The sequence below is a fragment of the Anas platyrhynchos genome, chromosome W (genome assembly GCF_047663525.1).
Source record: "Anas platyrhynchos isolate ZD024472 breed Pekin duck chromosome W, IASCAAS_PekinDuck_T2T, whole genome shotgun sequence".
In the NCBI taxonomy this organism is placed as follows: domain Eukaryota; kingdom Metazoa; phylum Chordata; class Aves; order Anseriformes; family Anatidae; genus Anas; species Anas platyrhynchos.
Genome location: NC_092620.1, coordinates 3,384,808 through 3,410,842, shown reverse-complemented (window position 1 = coordinate 3,410,842; position 26,035 = coordinate 3,384,808). Strand labels below are relative to the sequence as shown.

The 26,035-nt window shown below is 45.7% G+C and overlaps 1 protein-coding gene across 1 annotated transcript; it reads left to right on the top strand.

Annotated features, from left to right (window-relative positions):
• The first annotated feature begins 1,176 nt into the window (after positions 1 to 1,176).
• On the top strand, positions 1,177 to 7,869 carry LOC140000516 (endogenous retrovirus group PABLB member 1 Env polyprotein-like). Its single transcript, XM_072030434.1, has one exon. The coding sequence runs from the start codon at positions 6,096 to 6,098 to the stop codon at positions 7,281 to 7,283; it is 1,188 nt and encodes a 395-aa protein (XP_071886535.1). The 5' UTR covers positions 1,177 to 6,095; the 3' UTR covers positions 7,284 to 7,869.
• The last annotated feature ends 18,166 nt before the right edge of the window (positions 7,870 to 26,035 follow it).

Sequence of the window (26,035 nt, the reverse complement as noted above, 5' to 3'; positions counted from 1 at the left end):
TTCCCAGATCGAAGAAAAGCATATCCATCTCCTTTTCAAGGCCAATAGGCCTGGGTCAAAAGGCACGTCCAGGTCAGCAGGGGGCGGAACAGCAAAAGCCTTCGATGGCTGTAGCAGCAGAGGGGCCCATGGCGTAGCAGTCGGATCAGTAAAGGAGCCCGCAGCTCCCTCACTATCTGGCAAACCAAACGGTTCTGACTGTGGACCCACATGGCTCTTTAAGGCCTCAGAGATTGCTCGCCAGGTGCCGAGCAATCCCACTGCAACCTTGTCGTTTTTAGTTGCAGAGTCCCACACCTTGACCTCAGTTTGGTCCCATATTTCAGGCTCATAAACTGTTCGATTGTTAATAAGGAGAATAAGCTGTAAGGTTACCCGGGCAGTCTTTGTTCCTAAGGACGTATGATTCCCCATAATGTGCAACTGCTTACCAGTGAGAGGCAGTTGTGTGCACGGGTCCGCTTCTCTCAGCTCGAGCTTCTCTCCAGCTCCAGTGCGCCTATTTCCAGCGACTTTCTGTACGAGCTTCTCTGAGCAGTTTGCTGAGTCTGGCCGAACCTATCTTCATGAGGCTGATTAAGGAGGTATTGGGGAGGTATTGGGGAGGCAAGGACAATCCCCAGACATGGACTGTATATCTCGAAACAAGACACTGGAACTCATGATAAGGAAGCGGCAGACGGACAGAGAAACAAATGTAAGGACTATAAATCTCAAAATTGGACATTGGAATTCATTATAAAGATACAACAAACGGAAGAATTGGCAACAACCAGCTCTCGCAATTAAGAAACGTGCCAATTCAGCAGATTCCTGACCAAAGGTGAAAAGTACACTGTGAGGAAGACTCGGGGTCTTCCTCCCAAAGACCTCTGCCCACGTCCCAAAGACCCCTGCCCACAATTCTTGGGAGGCTCTACGCAGGCGCAAGGTGCCAAAAGGCTAATTAGCATGAGAAGCGAGGGAAGGCGGGGATAGGTAATGCATATGTATAGGCGCTTGTAGAATATTGATAGATTGATTGTATAAATTCAAGACTGCTTTCCGCTTTGGGTATGCACGATAGGTGGAGAGATCCCCCGTGCATCCAGCGCTGCAATAAAGAATATACCACTTAAAGGAATTTCGGCTTCGATCTTTGAATCAATCTGGCACCCCAGATGGGACTACCTCTCTGCCGGACCGCAGGACCCGCTGGGGACAGGACTCCCTAGGGTACCCCCGGGATTTCCCGGAGGGACTCCTCGACTCACCGGATCACTGCGGAGGCAGACAAGGACCCCATCATTGTAAGTGAGTATATTCTTTATTCTGGTTTGGTTTTCTGGTAGACCGGTCATCTGGGACTGTCCAGTAAGTCGGAAGGTGACTTCTGCAGGACAGTGTTTGGTATATACTTTGTGGTTAGTACCACAAGTATATCTGGGGACCTTGAGGTCCATCTGTATCTGGAACTGTCTGTAAGTCAGAAGGTGATCTTCTGCGAGGCAGTGTTTGGTATATACTTTGTGGTAAGCACTATAAGTATATTTGGGGACCTTAAGGAAAGAGCTCGCTTTAAGGTCCATCTGGAATTGTGTTGTTTATTTCGGTTTTCTGACTCATGGAGTATGGTATTTAACTCTGGTTATTGTTACTGTGATTTTGGCTATTTTTCTGGTGGTAATAGTAGGTTCGTGGCATTGTTATAAGAAAGATATCGTTACGGTATTACATATTTTGGTTTTCTGACTTATCGCATGTGGAATTTGACTCTGACTATTGTTATTGTGATTTTAGCAATATTGCTGGTAATAGTAGCTTTGTGACATCGCTACTGAAAGATATTGCGTGCCTGTAATTTTGTGAGTGATACGTTTTTGTGATACGCTTTTGTAAGTAACACGTGTATTCTGAAAGTGTAAACTGGAAAATGGGGGGGCGAGTAAGCAGTGAAATTCCTAAGAAAAGTGCGTTAGGATGTGTTTTGAGTCACTGGAAGGATATTGGAGGATCTGCCGGTGGAAGTGTGAACAGGAAAACATTGATAAAATATTGTAATCAATGGTGGCCGCTTTATAAGCTGGAATGTGGAGAAAAGTGGCCCCTAAATGGAACTTTAAACTCTAATGTTTTGCTACAGTTAATGTTGGTTTTGAGAAGGAGAATAGGATGAAATGTTGTGTACTGATGTTGTTTCAGCATCTTGGTGGGAAAAGGTACGGAATTGAGTTGGCCCCTGACTGAGCCTTTGATGTTGGCATTAGAGAAGTACAGGCTGGAGAAAGATAAAGGAAGTGTTAAAAGGGTTGTTGAAAGTGTTAAAGGTGTTTGAAGTTGAATGAGCAGGGAAAGAGGATGTAGGAATGTTAATAGTTCTGCCTCTGCTCTAGGCAGAGATCTTAAAATCATGGGTGTTAGCCCTTTGGGGCAAATGGATCATGATGGGTCCGAGAGAGAGTTGTTATGGAAACAGAAAAGCAGTTAACTCTTAAAACAACCTGAGTTCATGTGCGAGCTCAGATTACCGATGGGACCGCTCAGGGAACTGTGGACAACTGCATTCCCCTGACCGACCCCACTGAGACCCTAATCATCCCTAAAATTATGAACGGCTAAGTAAATACTAAAATCTGGATGAATTGGGAATTGAGAATATGCTTCCAACAAGGTCTAAAAGAAACCCCTATGGAATTTTTGGACCAACTCTGAAATGTAATGAAAATAAATAAATAAATAAATAAAACAAAACGGTTTGGACCTGGCTTCGGAGGACAAATTGACTAGCCTTTTTCTAGGGTAATCATTGGTCCCTGATTTCAACAGGAATAACGGGGACCTGGGGAATCTACCCTAGCGGATCCTCCACTGATTATAATGAAGCTAGGGGAGGAATGGAAGTGAAATTTCTTATTGATATGGGGCAACGTATTCAGTTCTAAATCAAGCATTAATGCCTTCACAGAATTATTATGTTAGGGTAAAAGGTGTGTTGTGGTTTAACCCGGCTGGCAGCTAAACACCACGCAGCCGTTCGCTCACCCTCCCCCTCCCTCTCTGAGACGGGGGAGAGAAATGGAAAGTGAAGCCCGTGAGTTGAGATAAAGACAGTTTAATAAGACAAAATCTAACTGAAACCAGGACAAGGTGTAACCGAAAAGGCTTATTTTTGTGAACCTTTGAAGTACAAGTTAGGGAAACAATGGGGCATACACAGATTTTTATATACGCCTAACTCCTCATGGGCACTCTTAGGTAGAGATTTATTAGAGCAATTAGGAGCAGAAATTGTCGTTGAAAAAGGGAAAATGAAATTAAGAATAGGAGAAGAACAACTAATAAATGTGTTAAGCCTGGCACTAATACAAACTGACCCTAAAAGTGAAATACCTTTAGAGATCACAGATCAATATGTCCAGGAGTTTGGGCTACCGAAGTCCCTGGAAGAGCAAAAATGTGACCTTAATAATTATTAAATTAAAGCCAGGAGAGAAACCCGTTAAGGTTAAGTAATATCCTTTGAGGATAGAAGATAGGAAAGGAATTAAAGAGATAATTGATAAATTTTTACAGTATGGATTATTGATTGAATGTGAATCAGAATACAATACACCCATATTGCCAATTAAAAAGGCAGATGAAAAAAGCTATAGGTTAGTTCAGGATTTGAGGGCCATAAGTAAAATCACTGAGGATATACATCCAGTAGTGGCAAACCCTTATACTTTGCCGACTAAATTAAAGAATAGTCAAGTCTGGTTTACCGTACTGGATTTAAAAAACGCCTTCTTCTGCCTACCTTTAGCCACTGAAAGCCAAAACCTATTTGCCTTTGAATGGGAAAATCCCAATTCAGGCAGAAAGACGCAGCTTACGTGGACATTACTACCTCAAGGATTCAAGAATAGCCCCACTATTTTTGGAAACCAATTAGCAAGGGAACTCGAAACATGGATGCCTCCGGACACTGAAGGTGCTTTGTTACAATATGTAGATGATCTCTTAATAGCTACCGAGACTAAAGGGAGCTGTATTCAATGGACTATAAGTTTTCTTAATTTTCTGGGTTTAAAATGGATATCAAGTCTCTTGACAGAAAGTCCAGCTGGCTCAACAAAGTGTGACCTATCTGGGATTTGAAATTTCGGGAGGACAACGAGAACTAGGAACTGAACATAAGGAAGTCATTTGCCGGACTCCAGAACCTCAAACGGTAAAGGAGCTACAAACCTTTTTAGGAATGACAGGTTGGTGTCGCCTTTGGATTTATAATTATGGACTAATGGTAAAGCCTCTATGTGAATTGATAAAGATTAACCAGTCAAAGTTAGTCTGGACTGGAGAAGCACAAAAAGTCTTTAAACAACTTAAACGAGAATTGATGATTTTAAAATATCAAGCAATATTAGTAGAACTAGATGATGTGGAAATTGTGGTCACTAACGTCGTAAATCCAGCTTCTTTCCTTAGCGGAACTCTGGATGACTCATGATTGTATAGAAACAATAGAGACTGTGTATTCTAGTCGACCCAATCTTAAGGAAGAACCTTTAGAAGATGCTGACCAATCTTGGTATACTGATGGGAGCAGCTTTGTGAAACAAGGACAACGTAAGGCAGGGTACGCCATTACAACCACTCAACAGGTAATCAAGTCCAAACCATTACCCCTGGGACGTCCACCCAGAAAGCAGAGACAATTGCTCTTATGCCAGCACTGGAACTAGCAGCAGGAAGGAAAATAAATATTTGGACAGATTCTAAATATACATTCGGCATGGTACATGCTCATGGAGCAATTTGGAAAGAAGAAATTTTAAAATTGTTAGAGGCTGTAAAACAACCAGAAAAGGTAGCTATCATGCATTGTCAGGGACACCAAAAGGGGAACACCGATTTTGAAATTGGAAATCGATTGGCAAAGGCTAAGCGGGCAGCTGAAATAACTGAGGTGAAGGCATTGTCTTTAATACCAGACGGTAAAATCCAAACTATATATATGAACCAAAAAGCCAAATTATACAAAAGAAGACTTAAAATTAATTGAAGATTTGAAAGGTAAAATGAAACCAGATAGATGAGTATATTTAAAAGATAACTGTGTAATAATACCCTCTAATTTGATATGGCCCATAGTTCTTACAGAACACAATAAAACACATCGGGGAGCTGACACATTGCATAAGAGCCTGAGTCAGACATTAGTGGAACAAAATTTATATACAACAATAAAACAAGTAACTCAACAATGTAGCATTTGCTTACACAATAACCCCAATACCAAGAATAGAATAAAATTTGGAATAATCAGTAAAGGAAATTATTCGGGGCAACTGTGGCAAATTGATTTTTCAGAACTCCCTAGAAAAGGGGGGTATTGTTATTTACTGGTTCTGACTGACATGATTTCAGGAAGGCCTGAAGCCTTTCCCTGTCAAACAAACAAAGCAAGAAGAAGTGGTTAAAGTCTTGTTAAATGAAATAATACCATGCTTTGGGATTCTAGTAGCAATGTCTTCTGATAGAGTTTCACATTTTTGTGTGCAAGTGGTACAACAGATAAGTAAGATTCTAAAGATATTCTAAAGACAACTGCATACTCTTTATAGACCGCAGGCAAGTGGACAGGTAGAAAAAATGAAACATTTAATTAAACAACAAATAGCTAAAATCGGACAAGAATCTAATTTGTCATGACCTCAATCCCTCCCTTTAGCATTACTTAGAATTTGAGTTAAACCTAGAATAAAAGGGAATTTGAGTCCCTTTGAAATCTTATATGGAAGGCCGTATCCATTTCTATTTAGTGGAGAGGATCGAACGCAGTTAGGATTAGAATATTTATATGCATATATAACTGAACTTCAGAAATAATTAAATAAAGTACATAAATTTGTTCTCAGGACCTGGGCTAGACGGTTGGATCAACCAATCCACCCTTTTAAGCTCAGGGATTATATATATAAAGACTTTTTCAGGACAACCCCTAGAGGAAAAACGGAAGGAAAGTGGACGGGACCATACCAGGTATTACTGACAACACACACCGCCATTAAGATTAAGGAGCAAGCAGCTTGGATCCACGATTCAAGGGTGAAGAAGGCCCTGGCGAGGATATGGACCACCACTCCAATTGGACCAACAAAATTATGGTTTTCCAGATCCTAATGATTGCAGGGGTGTGGTTCTCAGATTCGGGGTGGGCAGTTTGGGATGAGAACTTACACCTGTCCCTGATACAAACAATTTCTCAAGTAATTAATAAGACAAACTGTTGGGTATGCACCCATCTGCCACAGCATGGGAATAAGGGTGTATCGTTAATCAGGATTCCCTTGCCTGCAAACTTACCTTGGACTAATTTGTGGGAAAACACATCTTGGGGTCAAAAATATGAAGAAGTTTTGGAACTAGAAGTTAGTAGCTTCGTGCCATTGGAATCTTACTATGTATGTGTACAAAGGTGTAACCCGCCTAAGGGTATGGGAAAACAGGATTGTATAAATACGGGTACTACTTATGTGGGAAATCAGACATCTTGTAATCAAACAATTGATATTAGTACAACTAGCAGTTGGGCAAATTCAACCAGCTGGCCAGTTCCAGAAGGAAAAGGGTGGTATTGGCTATGCAATGATACAGCCCGTAAGGTCTTGCCCGAGAATTGGAAGGGAACTTGCACTCTTGGAGCAGTAGTCCCCAGTATGACAGTACATGATGTAGTGCCTCGAGGTTACTTGAGAAATCATATCTGGAGAATTAGACGAAAAATTAACAATCCATTGATAGAGAGACACACCGCTTTTCATAGTTTTGTTCGATGGTTTATCCCATGGTTAGGAGTGAATGAATTGGAAAAGGCGATAGTTAATATTTCTGCAATTATAGAGAAGTTAGAAAACAAAACTCTGGATGCTATAAAGGCTCAACAAGAAGAGATATCTAGTTTATCACAGGTAGTATTACAAAATCGGATGGCCCTAGACTTGTTACTGGCCGCTCAAGGGGGAGTCTGTACAGTAATAAATACAAGTTGTTGGATGTATGTAGATCAGAGTGGAAGGATCTCTACCAACCTGGAAGAAATATGGAAGCAGACAAGGGTCCTACATGAGATCAGTAAAGATGATCTTTCATGGAGTTTTAGTGAAATATGGAATAAGTTAACCGCCTGGTTGCCCAACTTCCAATGGTTGGAACAAATGTTCATTGCTCTAGTCACATTAGTAGTGTTAGGAATATTTGTGTGCATGTTGTTTAGATGCCTGCTTTGTTGTGTTACTGTAAATAATGAAAGTATCTGATGCAAAAGAATTTGCATGGGAAAAGAAAAGGGGGGATTGATTAAGGAGGTATTGGGGAGGTATTGGGGAGGCAAGGACAATCCCCAGACATGGACTGTATATCTCTAACAAGACACTGGAACTCATGATAAGGAAGCAGCAGACGGACAGAGAAACAAATGTAAGGACTATAAATCTCAAAATTGGACATTGGAATTCATTATAAAGATACAACAAACGGAAGAATTGGCAACAACCAGCTCTCGCAATTAAGAAACGTGCCAATTCAGCAGATTCCTGACCAAAGGTGAAAAGTACACTGTGAGGAAGACTCGGGGTCTTCCTCCCAAAGACCCCTGCCCACGTCCCAAAGACCCCTGCCCACAATTCTTGGGAGGCTCTACGCAGGCGCAAGGTGCCAAAAGGCTAATTAGCATGAGAAGCGAGGGAAGGCGGGGATAGGTAATGCATATGTATAGGCGCTTGTAGAATATTGATAGATTGATTGTATAAATTCAAGACTGCTTTCCGCTTTGGGTATGCACGATAGGTGGAGAGATCCCCCGTGCATCCAGCGCTGCAATAAAGAATATACCACTTAAAGGAATTTCGGCTTCGATCTTTGAATCAAGGCAATCAAAGTGCCTGTTCCCATCCTGGTCTCCATTCTTCCAGCCTGTTCCTCTTCACTTCTTTTTTCTGCTTCTTTATTGATGTAACTTAATCGTGTTGCCTTTTTTTCTTTTTCTTTTTCCATCTTGAGGGCAGGCTCCCCTCTTATACCCTTCTCTCCACAGCAGTTCTTTTCAAAACAACTTTTCATTGGTCAAACAACTTTGTAACAACGACAGCAAACACCCAGAAACATCCATCTTAATGGCTGGAGAACAAGAGACCAGCTGGAGAACAAGAAACCTGAGACTGCATGGAGTCTCCTGAATCACCCTTCTTTGTTCCCTCTAAACTCTTTTATATTCCTGATTTTATATTCCTGATGGCCTCGTCTTTAAGAGTCTAATGTTATCTCAACCATGGGGCTTTCCAACCCCCATGGCCACATTCCCAAATCTCCCCCTTCTTTATTAATATCAACCATTTTCTCGACACAAATTACCACTCCATATATAACATTGCTGAGTGTCTTTGCTTACTACTGTGCAAATTAACCGAAACAAGGAGTGTTGGGGCCCCTCACAGAAGATGTTTCCTGACTAAAATGGGGAGCCTGATTCAAAAACCAGCTTAGACCAACCTTGTGGTTTGGACAAGAGCCAAGGAACAGCTGAGTCTGCACAAACGCAGGAGGTCAACTAGTGGTGATGAAGAGGAGTTATCGGCCTTCATCCTGTGGTGGTTCCGTTCGAGTGGGCAGCCGAGCTCCACCACAATCGCTCTCTCACTCCCCCTCCTCATAGAGGAACCGGGAGAAAATACGATGAAAAGGGCTCAAAGGTTGAGATAAGGACAAGGAGATCACACAGTAATTATTGTAATGGGCAAAACACACTCGACATAGGGAGACAGTAAGATTTATTGCCTATTACTAACAAGATAGAGAAGTGAGAAACAAAGGAAAGAAACCAAAAGCACCTTCCCCCCCTATCCACCCTCTTCCACCTCCTCCCCCTGAGCGGCGCAGGTGAACGGGGGAATGGGGGTTATGGTCAGTCTACAGTGCTTCTTCTCTGCTGCTCCTTCTCAGTCACTCTCGTCCCCTGTGCTGTGGGGTCCCTCCCACGGGATGCAGTCCTTCCTGAACTGATCCTGTGTGGGCTTCCCACAGGCAGCAGCTCCTCATGAACTGCTCCAGATACGGGTCCGTACCACGGGGTCTATCCCTCAGGTGCAAACTGCTCCAACCTGGGTCCCCCACGGGCAGCAGCTCCTGTCAGGTCACCTGCTCCTGCATGGTCTCCTCTCCATGGGCTACAGGTCCGGCCCGGAATCTGCTCGGGCAGGGGTCTTCCACAGGTGGCAGCCTCCATCAGTGCAGGTCCACCTGCTCCACCATGGTCTCCTCCACGGGCTGCAGTGTGGAACCCTGCTCCACCGTGCTACTCCATGGGCTGTAGGGGGACAGCCTGCTTCACCATGGTCCTCACCACAGGCCGCAGGGGACTTCTGCTCCGGTGCCTGGAGCACCTCTCCCCCTCCTTCTTCACTGACCTTGGTGCCTGCAAGGCTGTTCCTCATTGAACTTACTCTCCCAGCTGCTGTGTGGCACAGCGTTTTTTTCCCTGACTTAAATATGCTCTCACAGAGGTGCAAAACACCATCGCTTATTGGCTCGGCTCTGGTGAACAGTGGGGCCCTTACCAAACATGGAGCAGCTTCTAGATGCTTCTCACAGAATCCACCCCTATGGCCCCCTGCTACCAAAACCTTGCCATGTAAACCCACTACACATCCCCACGACCCCCCAGTGACCACCACCAGAAGGCACTGCGCAGGCACAGAAGGGAGGAGTTTATGGAAATGACTTCTTGGAGCTAATTTTAATACACAGCGGGGATAGGTTATGAATATGTATAGGCATATTGGTAAACTTCATGCATATGTAACTTTTTATTGCATATAACCAAAGCAATTTGCTGCATTAAGGTGCGCATGCCTTTGGGAGCTATCCTGCATGTGCCCGGCGCTGAAATAAACTGCATACCTACTACATAACTTATTTGCTTTGAGTTATCGAGTTCTTCCACGAATCATGGTTATATGATTGGGGAGGCAAGGACAATCCCCAGATAAAGAAGCGGCAGACGGACAGAGAAACAAATGTAAGGACTATAAATCTCGAAACTGGACATTGGAATTCATGATAAAGATACAACAAACGGAAGAATTAGCAAAAGCCAGATCTTGCAATTAAGAAACGTGCCAACTCAGCAGAATCCTGACCAAAGGTGAAAAGTACACTGTGAGGAAGACTCGGGGTCTTCCTCCCAAAGACCACTGCCCACGTCCCATAGACCCCTGCCCGCAATTCTTGGGAGGCTCTATGCAGGCGCAAGGTGCCAAAAGGCTAATTAGCATGAGAAGCGAGGGAAGGCGGGGATAGGTAATGCATATGTATAGGCGCTTGTAGAATATTGATTGATTGTATAAATTCAAGACTGCTTTCCGCTTTGGGTATGCACGATAGGTGGAGAATCCCCCGTGCATCCAGCGCTGCAATAAAGAATATACCACTTAAAGGAATTTCGGCTTCGATCTTTGATTCAATCTGTGCACACAACTGCCTCTCGCTGGTAAGCAGTTGGGCGTTATGGGGAATCATATGTCCTTAGGAACAAAGACTGTCCTGGTAACCTTACAGCTTATTCTCCTTATTAACAATCGGACAGTTTATGAGCCTGAATTATGGGACCAAGCTGAGGTCAAGGTGTGGGACTCTGCAACTAAAAATTACAAGGTTGCAGTGGAATTGCTTGGCACCTGGCGAGCAGTCTCTGAGGCTGATCTGACTGCTACACCATGGGCCCCCCCGCCACTACTGCCATCGAAGGCCTTTGCTGTTACGCCCCCTACTAACCTGGATGTGCCTTTTGACCCAGGCCTATTGGCCTTGAAAAGGAGATGGATATGCTTTTCTTCAATCTGGGAAGAACGGGATACGTAAGGCCTGAAGACCGAGTTGCTTGACAACTTAAAGCGATATATATTGTTCAAAAGGAATGGAAAATGGAGACTGCTGTTTGTAATCAAGAAAAGGAATGGAAAATTGAGACTGTTAAGTCATGGAACTTAAAGGATTGTTTGTTACCTTTCCTGATTGTATAGGCATACTCGGGTTTAGTATGTAAAAGCAATGTTCTGTGTATTTAGAATGTTTGATGTTCGTGTGTGTGTGTTGGTGGAGCGTAGACTCCCCACACACCCAGCGCTGTTTACTTGCCTTTTACACCTTTTATAGCTTTTATACCTTTTATAACTTTTAGAAATATTTGTTTTATAAATATTACAAAATTCAGATTGAGTTGAGACTTAATTTATAACAATAATGTGTATGAAAAAAATGATGCACAGTGGAATTGCTCACCACCCAATGACCGATGCCCAGCCTAACTCTGAGCAGCCAGCCCCCCCACTCCAGCTAGCCACCCCATATATTGTTTAGCATGATGTCAGATGACATGGAATACCCGTTTGGCTAGTTTGAGTCAGGTGTCCTGGGTCTGTCCCCTCCCAGTTCCTGCTGCACCCCCAGCCTGCCGGCTGGCAGGACAGAGTGAGAAGCTGAAAAGTCCTTGGCTTGGTGTAAACACTACTCTGCAACAATTAAAAAATCAGCATGCTTTCAGCACTCTTCTCATCCTAATCCAAAACATAGCACCCTACCAGCTACTATGAGGAAAATTAACTCTGTCCTAACTGAAACCAGGACAGTGGGGGCTTACTAACAAAGTGCATGAGAAAAAAATGGCATTCGTCTTGAAATTTGGTCCTGTTGAAATGTAAATTTTCTGGAAAATGTGGGATTGTTTGTCTAGAAGACTGAAGGCTGAGTGCTTCAGGTGTTTTCCCGAAGTCCTGTGGATTTATGATTGGAACGGGGCTCATTAATAATCTGAGATAATAAAGTTTGTATGTGGAAAGAAGAGTTTAATCCCAGAGAATTGGGACATTTGGGAAGAAGATTAGGAAAAGATAGTAAAAACCTGCAATAAAAAGGTTTGCCTGGAAATTGAAACAACGGACAGTAACTAATATAAATAAATAAAAGGGAATGGGAAATCAAGGAAATGGGTGTTATAAATCGCTCAGTCTTCAAAATAGGGCTATAATCAAAGTTTACAATTTATTAAAGGAATAGAGGTAAGCAAACAGCGCTGGGTGCGCCGGGAGTCTCTGCTCCACCAAGACACACACCCGTTACATCAAGCAGCTGATTTTTATGTTCCTAGGCTGATACATATTCATTACTACTTCTAAAAAAAACAACAGGGTTATTATAATTAGTTTCTGGAATCCAAACCCTCCTACTGGAGCATGTGTATCAGTCTCCAGTGGTCCCTCTGGGGGTCTCTGGGGGTCTTTCATGCTGAAGGCTCATAGTCTTCCTCCCTCTTGTCCTTCTCCTTTGTCCAACTTGGCTGTATGTCAGAGACTTGTGCAACATCCCCTGCAAGCTTTGTCTTTTAGTTGTTCTTCAGCTCTCCCCGTCTCCTTAATCTCCTGGCCAGATATCAGAGACTTGCATAGTGTCCCATGCAATAGTCACAATAGTTAGCAGGTATTCTGAAACCCCCCAGATATCAGAGACTTCAAGGAAAAGCCTACAAATATATTCCCCTTCAAGCTCTCTATTGACACGAATTGCTAAAACATTCCTTTGCAAGATGCAAGAACTATATACATTAACCACTCTGTTTTTCTTAGACTTGTGGTTATACAAGGGTATGTAAGACAGAAGGTCACATTCATCATACCATGCGGCCCTAGCATTGTTCCATATTGACACGAATCAGATGAACACATTTCACATGGGTAATATCCAAAACAAAGGCGTTTTAAAGAAAGCCTCCTTGGGTGCATATTAGCACATTGGAAGGCTCTTGTTAGAATTGGGGGGGCACAAAGCAAGAGGACTTTCACTAAGTATTGCAGTCAATGGTGGCCACTATATAAGCTAAATGGCCACTTTATGGATCAATCGACTATAACACTATCTTGCAGTTAATACTGTTTTTGAGGAGAGAAGGAAAATAGGATGAAATGTTGTATACTGATATGTTGTTTCAGCATCTTGGAGGGAAAAAGTATGGAATTAAGTTGGCCCCTGACTGAGCCTTTGGTGCTGGCATGAGAAAAGTACAGGCTGGAGAAAGATAAAGGAAGGGTTAAAAGGGTTGTTGAAGGTGTTAAAGGTTGTGTGGCATGTAGCATTTGACAGAGTTGTTTGAAGTTGAATGAGCAGGGAAAGAGGATGTAGGAATGTTAGTAGTTCTGCCTCAACAGGAGGCTGTGATCTCAAAATCACAGGTGTGAGCCCTCTGGGACAGAGGGACCATGATGGGTCCAAGAGAGTTGTCACGGAAACAGAAAAGCAGCTAACTCTTAAAACAACCTGAGTTCATGTGTGAGCTCAGATTGCCAATGGGACCGCTCAGGGAACTATTTACGATTGCATTCCCCTGACCAACCCCCCACTGAGACCCTAATCACCCCGGAAATAATGAAAACGGTAAAGTAAATACCAAAATCTGGTTAAATTGGGAATTGAGAATCTGTTCCAACAAGGTCCAAAAGAAACCCCTATGGAATTTTTGGACCAACTTTGAAATGCAGTGGAAAACAAAACAAACAAAAACAATTTGGACCTGGCTTCAGAATACAAACAGAGGCAATTGGCTAGGGTCAATTGGCCCCTGAAATCAGAAAGAAATTGTCTTAGGCTGCAGGCTGGAATGACAGGGACCTGGGACTTCTACCCTAGCAGGTCCACTGGTTGAAATAAAGCTAGGGAACGAAGAGAGGCTTGAATTTTTTGTTGGTTATGGGAGCTTCTTTCTCTGCGTTAATTAGTCTGTAAATGTAATAGGAGCAACTGGCCAACAGGAAAATGTGTTTGTTTTTTTTTTTTTTGCAACGTGTGGGAATAGAAATGTTTTTGCAGAGTTACATTGTTTAGAGGAAAGGAATGTGGTATTGAGATATGCTTGCAGTGATAAGAAAGCTTGGCAGACTACCTTGTAAAATGCAGACAACCAGAATCCTTAGAGCAATTAGGCAGAAATCACCATGTAAGAAACATTACCTCCTCAAATAGTATAAAAGTCAAAAGAAATTTGACTTCTAACAGGCCCGCAAGGGAAAGCCATGTATTGTCTGTGAAGCACCTGGATTACCCAGTAAATGGGGAAACAGGGGAGGGTCCCGGTCCTCCAGGGAAAAAAAAAAAAGTATATAAACTGTGTTAAGGATCTATGCTAAAAGAAAAAAACAAAAGGTTAAATAGTGTGTATCAGTCCAGACAAAAGAACCATTTAAGGAAACAGCAGTATTTTGGCAAATGAATGAAAATTCAGGCTTTAAATTTATATGTAAACAATGATTCCTTTCTTGGAGAAGGAGACAAGTTATGCTCCCTGTTATAAATTAAGTCTCAACTCAATCTGAATTTAGTAATATTTATAAAACAAATATTTATAAGAGGTGTAAAAGGCAAGTAAACAGCACTGGGTGTGTGGGGAGTCTACACTCCACCAACACACACACACGAACATCAAACATTCTAAATATTCTTCTTCCCAGAATATTCTAAATATAGAGGGGCCTTTACTATAAATGCTATGAGCAGTGCTAGTCCTGATAGGATACTTGTTCATGAGGTGGATAGGGTTGGGTGGGTTAATTCTAGGGTTGGTAGGTGTAGGGTGCCGATTTTTACGTACAGGTGCATGATCGTGATTAGAAGGGGCAGTGAGCTCACTAGTGTGTAAAATAGTAGGTAGGTGCCGGCGCTGAGGCGTTCGGGTTGACTTCCTCATCGTGTGATCAGGATTAGGGTTGGGATAAGTGTGGCTTCGAATGCAATGTAAAATAGCGCTAGTTCTGTGGTGGAGAAGGCTAGAAGGATAAATGGTTGGACTATAACTAGGGTTGAAATGAAAGTTCGTTTTCGTGGTAGGGGTTCTTGTTGGAGGTGGTTTTGGCTTGCTATAATTATAAGTGGGAGTAGTCAGCAGGATAGTACTAGGAGGGGGGAAGAGATCTGGTCAATTCCTGTTCAATCGGACAGGAATTTGTAGGGGTGGTAGGTCGGGATTAGTCATTGGAGGCTGAGGGCGGCGATCAGTAGACTATACATGGTAGTATTAGTTCATAGGAATTTTGGTGGGGATAGTAAGGCTGTTGGGAGGAGTATAATTGTTGGCAGGATAATTTTTAGCATTCACACACACACAGAATCTCTAGGTTGGAAGAGACCTCAAGATCATCGAGTCCAACCTCTAACCTAACACTAACAGTACCCCCTAAACCATATCCCTAAGTTCTACATCTAAACGTCTTTTGAATACTTCCATTGTAGCAAGTTTAGGTTGTGCAGGTGGTCGGAGCCGTGGGTGCGTGTGGAGGCTACTAGGATAGCTAGGCCAGTGCCTGCCTCACATGCTGAGAAGGTGAGTATAATGATTGGTACCATGGTGAATGAGGGGGTTTGGTTTTCGATGGGCCATATTGTTAGGCCTACGAACATTGAAAGTATCATGCTTTCAAGGCATAGTAGGGCTGATACTAGGTGGGTTCGGTGGAAGGCCAACCCCAGTCCGCTAAGGACGAAGGCTGAGTAGAAGCTCAGGTGTAGGAGTGACATAAGAAAGTTACAGGGTTGGCTGTAGTCTGCTGGGCCGAAACCAGCTGTCTTTTGATTAGACTAACTTTCTGTTATTCTGCCCACTCTAGGCCCCCCTGGGCTCATTCGTAGGCTAGTCCTAGTGTTAGGAGAAATAGGATAGCTGCGGTTCAGGTGCGGGTTATCAGGGGCGATTGTAGTTGAATCGCTCATGGTAGAGGGAGTAGGAGGGCTATTTCTAGGTCAAACAGGAGAAACAGGATGGCTACTGAGGAAGAATCGGATTGAGAATGGTAGGCGGGCAGATCCGAGGGGGTCAAATCCGCATTCGTATGGCAGGAGTTTTTCTGAGTCGGGAGTTATTTGGGCGAGCCAGAAGTTTAGTGCGGTTAGGATGGCACTTAGGGCCAGTGATAGGGAGAATATGAATGTGAGTATGTTCATTGCTCTTCTCTGGGCTTGCACCAGATTTTAGAGATTGGAAGTCAATTGTAATTAATATACTAGAAGAGCAAGATCCTCATCAGTAGATGGTTATGTAGAGGAATAGTCAGATAACGTCTACGAAGTGTCAGTATCAGGCTGCGGCTTCAAATCCGAAGTGATGGTCTGATGTGAAGTGGAATTTGATTAGTCGGAGGAGGCAGACAGTTAGGAAGGTGGACCCAATAATCACGTGGAGTCCATGGAATCCGGTGGCAACAAAGAAAGTGGAGCCGTAGACACTGTCGGCAATTGAGAATGGGGCTTCATGATATTCTATTGCTTGTAGGGTGGTGAAGTAGAATCCCAGGAGGATTGTCAGCGTTAGGGCATGGATGGCATGTTTCCGGTTTCCTTCTGTGATGCTGTGATGGGCTCATGTGACAGTTACGCCTGAAGCCAGAAGGATGGCTGTGTTTAGTAGTGGGACTTCTATGGGGTTGAGCGGTTTGATGCCTGCTGGGGGTCATTGGCCGCCTAGTTCTGGGGTTGGCACTAGGCTTGAGTGGAAGAATGCCCAGAAGAATCCTAGGAAGAAGAATGCTTCGGACGTGATGAAGAGGATTATGCCGTACCGTAGGCCTTTTTGGACTGTAGGGGTGTGGTGGCCTTGGAAGGTGCTCTCTCGGACAATGTCCCGTCATCATTGGAGTATTACCAGGAGCATTGATAGGAGGCTGGCGGCTAGTAGGGCAGATGAGTTGTAGTGAAATCATATGACTAGTCCTGAGGTTGTGAGTAGGGCGGCGGCTGCCCCGAAGATTGGTCAGGGGCTGGGGTCAACTATGTGGTAGGAGTGTGCTTGGTGTGCCATTAGATGTTTTCTTGTAAGTACAGGCTTAGAAGGAGGACGAAAACGTAGGCCTGGATCATGGCCACTGCTACTTCTAGGATGGTGAGGAGTAGCAGGATGACTATTGTTAGGATTGATACTGCGGGGAGGATGGGCATGAGTGTGATGGAGGCTGTAGAGATGAGCTGAATAAGTAGGTGTCCTGCTGTGAGGTTTGCTGTGAGGCGGACCCCTAGGGCTAAGGGTCGGATCAGTAGGCTGGTTGTTTCGATTAGGATTAGTGCGGGGATCAGGGGTGTTGGGGTGCCCTCTGGCAGTAAGTGGGCCAAGGAGGCCGATGGTTTGTTTCGTAGGCCTGTTAGTAGGGTGGCGAGTCATAGGGGGAAGGCCAGGGCCATGTTTATGGATAGCTGGGTGGTTGGGGTGAATGTATATGGAAGGAGTCTGTCCTGGTTTCAGTTAGCACAGAATTAATTTTCTTCCTAGTAGCTGGTGGAATGCTGTGTTTTGGCTTAGGATGAGAAGAGTGCTGATAACACCCCGATGCTTTAATTGTTGCAGAGCAGTGTTTATACTAAGCCAAGGACATCTCAGCCTTTTGCTTTGTCCTGCCAACAGGCAGGCTGGGGGTGCAGTAAGAGCTGGGAGGGGACAGACCCAGGACAGGTGACCCAAACTAGCCAAAGGGGTATTCCATACCATCTGACGTCATGCTAAACAATATATAGGGGTGGCTAGCCGGGGGGAGGGGGCCGGACTGCTCGGGGTTAGGCTGGGCATCGGTCAGCGGGTGGTGAGCAATTGCATTGTGCATCACTTGTTTGTACATACTATTACTTTCGTATTATCACCATTGTATCATTATTATTATTATTGTTATTATTATTTTTGTTATTATTATTTTCCTGTCTTATTAAACTGTCTTTATCTCAACTCACGGGCTTCACTCTCCATTTCTCTCCCCCGTCCCAGAGAGGGAGGGGGGAGGGTGAGCGAACGGCTGCGTGGTGTTTAGCTGCCGGCCGGGTTAAACCACGACAGCCTTTTTGGCGCCCAACGTGGGGCCCGAAAGGTTGAGATAACGGCAGATCTGATCAGAGTGTGTTAAACTAAAATTGGTGTAAGGATTAGACCTGCTTAATAGTCACTTGTCATGATGCTGATTGCTTTAATCTCAACTCTGCTGCGCCTGTTTTCCAAATTGAGTATTATAGTACATTATTTTCCGTATTTTCTCTCTGTAGTGTTGTTTATCCTCTCCGGGCCCTGGTTTCAGATCATTATGGTACTGAGTATTATAGCAATGGCTTATGAGACGATAAGATATCTGGTCATGACTCTAACTTGGTATTTATACTCAGTAACATCGTGGACTCTGTACTTTGGAAACAGTATCTTGGGAACTATTAGCAATTATACCTATTGTTTTTCTCCATTAGAGAGTCAGTCTGTGGAGGGAAAAGGGGAAGATAATTTTTCTTACTTGATTACTCTCCCTTTCTCCTTCACCACCCCTGTATCCTCCTGGATCACTCTGCCTTCTCCCTCAAAATATCTGCCTTCCTCCTTCACCACCCTCTTATCCCCTGAGCTTGTCAAAATAGCTCTCCAAGATATTGAATATTATTGGGATACTCGGAATACCATAGTCTTGTTGTTCTGCCTCATGAATGCACTTCAGATTCTGCTTAAAGTTAAACAACTACTTGGGGAGCTCATCTGGAGATCTGCCCGGGGGCAGGATAGTTGTGGGTGGCAGGGAGTATGGGTGGATATGGGCAGGCATCTAGAGCAGTTGGCACCCCCAGTGTGTTGGAAATTCACCCCTGAGCAATGGCAAAATCCTCAAAAACTGGCAGAATGCTTGAAAAAAAGGTGTCATGATGCTGGCAGTTCCAAAGTAACACAAATCATTGTAACGTGCTGGGGCCTGGCTCATGCCTATCGAGCTGCCATTGATACTGCTATCAACTTAGTGACAGACCCTGCGGCCACTCCAAGCCCTGTGACAGATCCAACGGCCACTGTGACCCCTACGGTGGACTCGGCAGCCGCTCCAGATCCGGTTCCTGCAGCCGCTCCAGATCCGGTTCCTGCAGCCACTCCAAATCCAGTTCCTGCAGCCGCCCCAGTCCCAGCTCCTGCAGCCGCTCCAGCTCCAGCTCCTGCAGCCGCTCCAGTTCCAGCTCCTGCAGCCGCCCCAGTCCCAGCTCCTGCAGCCGCTCCAGCTCCAGCTCCTGCAGCCGCTCCAGTTCCAGCTCCTGCAGCCGCTCCAGTTCCAGCTCCTGCAGCCGCCCCAGTCCCAGCTCCTGCAGCCGCTCCAGTTACAGCTCCTGCCGCCGCTCCAGTTCCAGTTCCTGCAGCCGCTCCAGCTCCAGCTCCTGCAGCCGCTCCAGTTCCAGCTCCTGCAGCCGCTCCAGTTCCAGCTCCTGCAGCCGCCCCAGTCCCAGCTCCTGCAGCCGCTCCAGTTCCAGCTCCTGCAGCCGCTCCAGTTACAGCTCCTGCAGCCGCTCCAGTTCCAGCTCCTGCAGCCGCTCCAGTTACAGCTCCTGCAGCCGCTCCAGTTCCAGTTCCTGCAGCCGCTCCAGCTCCAGCTCCTGCAGCCGCTCCAGTCCCAGTTCCTGCAGCCGCTCCAGTCCCAGTTCCTGCAGTCGCTCCAGTTCCAGCTCCGGCCGCTACTCCAGTCCCAGTTCCTGCAACTGCTCCAGTCCCAGCTCCTGAAGCTGCTCCAGCTCCAGTTCCTGAAGCCGCTCCAGCTCCAGCTCCTGTAGCCGCTACAGCTCCGGTTCCTGCAACTGCTCCAGCTCCTGTGGCCGTGTCAGAGAAACGAGCTGTAGCAGTGCAAGTTGACCCTGCAGAGGGCATTCCAACCCCTGTGGCAGACCCTGTAACAAAGTCAGAGAAACGAGCAGTAGCAGTGCAAGCTGCCCCTGTAGAGAAGGTGAAAATATGGTATAGAAATTCAAGTCGTTTAGAACGCAGAGAGTCTTCTGCCAATCCAGGTAAGGCTTCTGCCAAAACTAAGTATAGAGATGACGAAGATGATGACGACGCTGGGCCATCAAGGATTCAGGAGGAGGAAGATGAGGATGCCGAAAAAGCAACAGTAACTACCCGAAGCCTAAACGAGCGCGAGCTACGAGATGTGCGAAAAGATTTTGGTCGCTGTATAGGTGAGCAGCTTGTCACCTGGCTGCTCCGGTGCTGGGACTCTGGAGCCAATTGTGTGGAATTAGACGGCAGGGAAGCCAAGCGGCTGGGATCCCTTGCTCGAGACGCCGGCATTGACAAAGCAATTGCAGATGGAGCACAATCCACCAGCCTCTGGAGGCGTCTCCTCTCAGCTGTGAGGGAAAGGTATCCCTTCAAGGAAGATATTTTATGTCTACCAGGCAAGTGGACCACTATGGAGAAGGGAATCCAGTACCTGAGGGAATTAGCCGTACGGGAAGTGATTTATGAGGATCCAGACCTCAGACAAACATCCAAAGATCCAGATGAAGTCAAGTGTACACGACCCATGTGGCGGAAGTTTGTACGGAGTGCACCATCATCATATGCCAGCTCATTGGCAGTAATGGCCTGGAAAGAGGATGAGGAACCCACAGTGGATGAAGCGGCTAAACAACTCCGGCAGTACGAAGAAAGTCTCTCCTCTTCCTTACAGGCCTGCGTCTCAGCTGTGGAGAAACTTTCTGAAAAGGTTCACCAACTTGAAGAGAATCTATTGTCCTCCCCACCTGAACCAACCAATGCCCACCGACCAAAAGAGAACACTTGGGAGAAACTTTCTGAAAAGGTTCACCAACTTGAAGAGAGATTATTCTCCTCCGCACCTGTACAAAGCAGTGTCTCAGCTGTCAGGGGTAGGCGTTCACCCACACAAGGAAGACGATATGGTGGGTACTCACCCCGTGCCACCCTGTGGTTTTACTTACGAGACCATGGAGAGGACATGAGAAAATGGGATGGAAAATCTACCGCGACCCTAGAGGCACGGGTACGTGAGTTGCAAAAGAAAACAATCAGGAAAAAAGGATTCTCCGAAAAGTTTGCTGCTCCAACTTCCAGCAGACAATCCTTCAAACACAGAAACGAAGAAGATTCTGACCAGGATTAGGGGGGCCCTGCCTCCAGCCAGGGGGAGGAAAGGGACAATCGAGTTTATTGGACTGTGTGGATTCGATGGCCTGGCACATCACGCGCACAGAAGTATAAGGCTTTAGTAGACACCGGTGCACAATGTACTATAATGCCATCGAGCTATAAAGGACCAGAGCCCATCTATATTTGTGGAGTGACAGGAGGATCTCAGCAGTTGACTGTATTGGAGGCTGAAGTGAGTCTGACTGGGAATGAGTGGGAAAAGCACCGCATTGTGACTGGCCCGGAGGCTCCATGTATCCTTGGCATAGACTATCTTAGAAGAGGATATTGCAAGGACCCAAAAGGGTTCCGGTGGGCTTTTGGTATAGCTGCCTTAGAGACAGAGGGCATTAAACAATTATCTACCTTGCCTGGTCTCTCAGAGGACCCCTCTGTTGTGGGGTTGCTGAGGGTCGAAGAACAGCAAGTGCCAATCGCTACCACAACTGTGCACCGGCGGCAATATCGCACTAACCGAGACTCCCTGATTCCCATCCATAAGCTAATTCGTCAATTGGAGAGCCAAGGAGTGATCAGCAAGACCCATTCACCTTTCAATAGTCCCATATGGCCAGTGAGAAAGTCTAATGGCGAGTGGAGACTAACAGTGGACTATCGTGGCCTGAACGAAGTCACGCCACCACTGAGTGCTGCAGTGCCGGACATGCTGGAACTTCAGTATGAACTTGAATCGAGGGCAGCCAAGTGGTACGCCACAATTGATATCGCTAATGCATTTTTCTCCATCCCTCTAGCAGCAGAGTGCAGGCCACAATTTGCCTTCACTTGGAGGGGAGTCCAATATACTTGGAATAGGCTGCCCCAGGGGTGGAAACACAGCCCTACCATTTGCCATGGGCTGATCCAGTCTGCGCTAGAGCAGGGGGAAGCTCCTGAACACCTGCAGTACATCGATGACATTATTGTATGGGGTGACACAGCAGAGGAAGTTTTCGAGAAAGGGAAGAAAATAGTCCAAATCCTTCTGAAAGCCGGTTTTGCCATAAAACAGAATAAAGTCAAAGGACCTGCACGAGAGATCCAGTTTTTAGGAATAAAATGGCAAGATGGACGTCGTCAAATCCCAATGGATGTGATCAACAAAATAACAGCTATGTCTCCACCAACTAACAAAAAAGAAACACAGACTTTCCTAGGTGTTGTGGGATTTTGGAGAATGCACATCCCAAATTACAGTCTGATTGTAAACCCGCTCTACCAAGTAACCCGTAAGAAGAATGAGTTTGAATGGGGCCCTGAACAACGACAAGCCTTTGAACAAATCAAGCAGGAAATAGTCCATGCAGTAGCCCTTGGGCCAGTTCGAACAGGACCAGATGTAAAGAATGTGCTCTACACTGCAGCCGGGGAGAACGGCCCCACCTGGAGCCTCTGGCAGAAAGAACCTGGGGAAACTCGAGGTCGGCCCCTGGGGTTTTGGAGTCGGGGATACAGAGGATCTGAGGCCCGCTATACTCCAACTGAAAAGGAGATATTGGCAGCATATGAAGGAGTTCGATCTGCTTCGGAGGTGGTCGGTACTGAAGCGCAGCTCCTCCTAGCACCCCGATTGCCGGTACTAGGCTGGATGTTCAAGGGAAGGGTCCCCTCTACGCATCATGCAACTGATGCTACATGGAGCAAGTGGGTTGCACTGATTACTCAGCGGGCTCGAATAGGAAACCCCAGTCGCCCAGGAATATTGGAAGTGATCATGGACTGGCCAGAAGGCAAATACTTTGGGATATCATCAGAGGAGGAGGTGGGTCGTGCTGAAGAAGCCCCACTGTACAACCAGTTGCCAGAGAATGAAAAGAAATATGCCCTGTTCACTGATGGGTCCTGTCGTATTGTGGGGAAGCATCGGAGATGGAAGGCTGCTGTATGGAGTCCTACGCGACGAGTTGCAGAAGCTGCTGAGGGAGAAGGTGAATCGAGTCAGTTTGCAGAAGTGAAAGCCATTCAGCTGGCTTTAGACATTGCTGAACGAGAAAAATGGCCAGTTCTCTATCTCTACACCGATTCATGGATGGTAGCAAATGCCCTGTGGGGATGGTTACAGCAATGGAAGCAAAACAACTGGCAGCGTAGGGGCAAACCCATCTGGGCTGCTGCATTGTGGCAAGATATTGCTGCTCGGGTAGAGAACCTGGCTGTGAAAGTACGCCACGTAGATGCTCATGTGCCCAAGAATCGGGCTACTGAAGAACATCAAAACAACCAGCAGGTGGATCAGGCTGCTAAGATTGAAGTAGCTCAGGTGGACTTGGATTGGCAGCATAAAGGTGAATTATTTATAGCCCGATGGGCCCATGACACCTCAGGCCATCAAGGTAGAGACGCAACATACAGATGGGCTCGTGATCGAGGGGTGGACTTGACCATGGACGCTATAGCACAGGTTATTCATGACTGTGAAACATGTGCTGCAATCAAGCAAGCCAAACGGTCAAAGCCTCTTTGGTATGGAGGACGATGGCTGAAATATAAATATGGAGAGGCCTGGCAGATTGATTACATCACACTCCCTCAAACTCGCAATGGCAAGCGCCACGTACTTACAATGGTGGAAGCAACCACCGGATGGCTGGAAACATATCCTGTGCCTCATGCCACCGCCCGGAACACCATCCTGGGCCTTGAAAAGCAAGTCCTATGGCGACATGGCACCCCAGAAAGAATAGAATCAGACAATGGGACTCACTTCCGAAACAACCTTATAGACACTTGGGCCAAAGAACATGGTATTGAATGGGTGTATCACATCCCCTATCATGCACCAGCCTCCGGGAAAGTTGAACGATACAATGGCCTGTTAAAGACTACCTTGAAAGCAATGGGCGCTGGGACGTTCAAAAACTGGGATACGCATTTGGCAAAGGCCACCTGGTTAGTCAATACTAGGGGATCTACCAACCGAGCTGGACCTGCCCAATCAAACCTGTTACGTACTGTAGATGGGGATAAAGTTCCTGTAGTGCATGTAAAAAATATGCTGGGTAAAACAGTCTGGGCTACTCCTGCCTCAGGAAAAGGCAAACCTATTCGTGGAATTGTTTTCGCTCAGGGACCTGGATACACTTGGTGGGTGATGCAAAAGAACGGAGAGGTCCGGTGTGTACCTCAAGGAGATTTAATACTGGGTGAGAATAGCCCATGAACTGAATTGTACCATGTTAAATAGTATATTATACTGTATGTTATCACTACCATGATTACTATAGGTGACTAATTAGAATGTATGGAAAAGAGTGTAACCTGAGCATGACATAAATGGTATGGAATAAGGGGTGGATAGATGTCCTGGTTTCAGTTAGCACAGAATTAATTTTCTTCCTAGTAGCTGGTGGAATGCTGTGTTTTGGCTTAGGATGAGAAGAGTGCTGATAACACCCCGATGCTTTAATTGTTGCAGAGCAGTGTTTATACTAAGCCAAGGACATCTCAGCCTTTTGCTTTGTCCTGCCAACAGGCAGGCTGGGGGTGCAGTAAGAGCTGGGAGGGGACAGACCCAGGACAGGTGACCCAAACTAGCCAAAGGGGTATTCCATACCATCTGACGTCATGCTAAACAATATATAGGGGTGGCTAGCCGGGGGGAGGGGGCCGGACTGCTCGGGGTTAGGCTGGGCATCGGTCAGCGGGTGGTGAGCAATTGCATTGTGCATCACTTGTTTGTACATACTATTACTTTCGTATTATCACCATTGTATCATTATTATTATTATTGTTATTATTATTTTTGTTATTATTATTTTCCTGTCTTATTAAACTGTCTTTATCTCAACTCACGGGCTTCACTCTCCATTTCTCTCCCCCGTCCCAGAGAGGGAGGGGGGAGGGTGAGCGAACGGCTGCGTGGTGTTTAGCTGCCGGCCGGGTTAAACCACGACAGAGTCCTAGAAGGTTGATTGTAAGAAGTATGATTATTAGTGATGTTAGTATTAGGGCTCATTTGTGGCCGTTTTTGTTTAGTGGGATTATCAGTTGTTTTGTAATTAGGTGTAGGAGCCACAGTTGGATGGTGGATAGTCGGTTGTTGATTCATCGGTTGTTTGGGGATGGGAACAATAGGGCTGGGAAGAGCAGGGACAGTAGGATTAGGGGGATGCCGAGCAGGTGGGGGCTTGAGAATTGGTCAAAGAAGCTTAGGTTCATGGTCAGGCTCATGGTGTGGGTTTAGTAGTGAGTGATATTTTTTTTGACGGGGGATTTGTTGCGGTGAAGGTTAGTAGTTTTGGTTGGATTAGGAGTGCGAGGGTCAGTCAGGTTATGATTATGATTGAGAATCATGGTGCGGGGTTGAGTTGAGGCATATCATTAAGGAGGGGGTAATTCCTCTTTAGCTAGCTTAAAAGGCTAGTGCTGTTGCATAGCTTCTTAATGATTAGGATGACGACAGGAGGGATGATCAGGCCTCAAAATGTGGGAGTGGGGTAGATTCTACTACAATAGGCATGTAGCTGTGGTTGGCTCCGCAGATTTCTGAGCACTGGCCGTAGAAAATCTCGGGCCGGGTGGTAATGAATGAGGTTTGGTTTAGTCGGCCTGGGATTGCATCTGTTTTAACTCTGAGTGTTGGGACTGCTCACGAGTGGAGTACGTCCCCGGCAGTGATAATTACGCGGATCGGTGATTCTATGGGTACGACTACACGGTGGTCAACTTCCAAGAGTCAGAAGTGGCCATTTGGCAGGTCTGTGGTGGGAATTATGTAAGAGTCGAATGAGAGGTCCTTAAAGTCTGTGTATTCGTAGCTTCAGTACCACTGGTGGCCGATGGCTTTTAGTGTGAGGTCTGGTTCGTTGATTTCGTCTATTATGTATAGGATTTGTAAGGATGGGAGGGCGAGGAGTACTAGGACGATAGCGGGCAGGATCGTTCAGATTAGCTCTACTTCTTGGGCATCTACTGCATTGGATGACAGTTTTTCTATTAGTATGTGGGCTAAGAGGTATAGGACTAGGCTGCAGATGGCTAGGGCAACAATCAGAGCATGGTCGTGAAGTTCTTCTATAATGGGTGATGAGGCATCTTGGAATCCTAGTTGGGAGT

Bases quoted from the DNA above. Each gene is read 5' to 3' on its own strand.
- LOC140000516 (XM_072030434.1), top strand. From the start codon at position 6,096: ATGGACCACCACTCCAATTGGACCAACAAAATTATGGTTTTCCAGATC.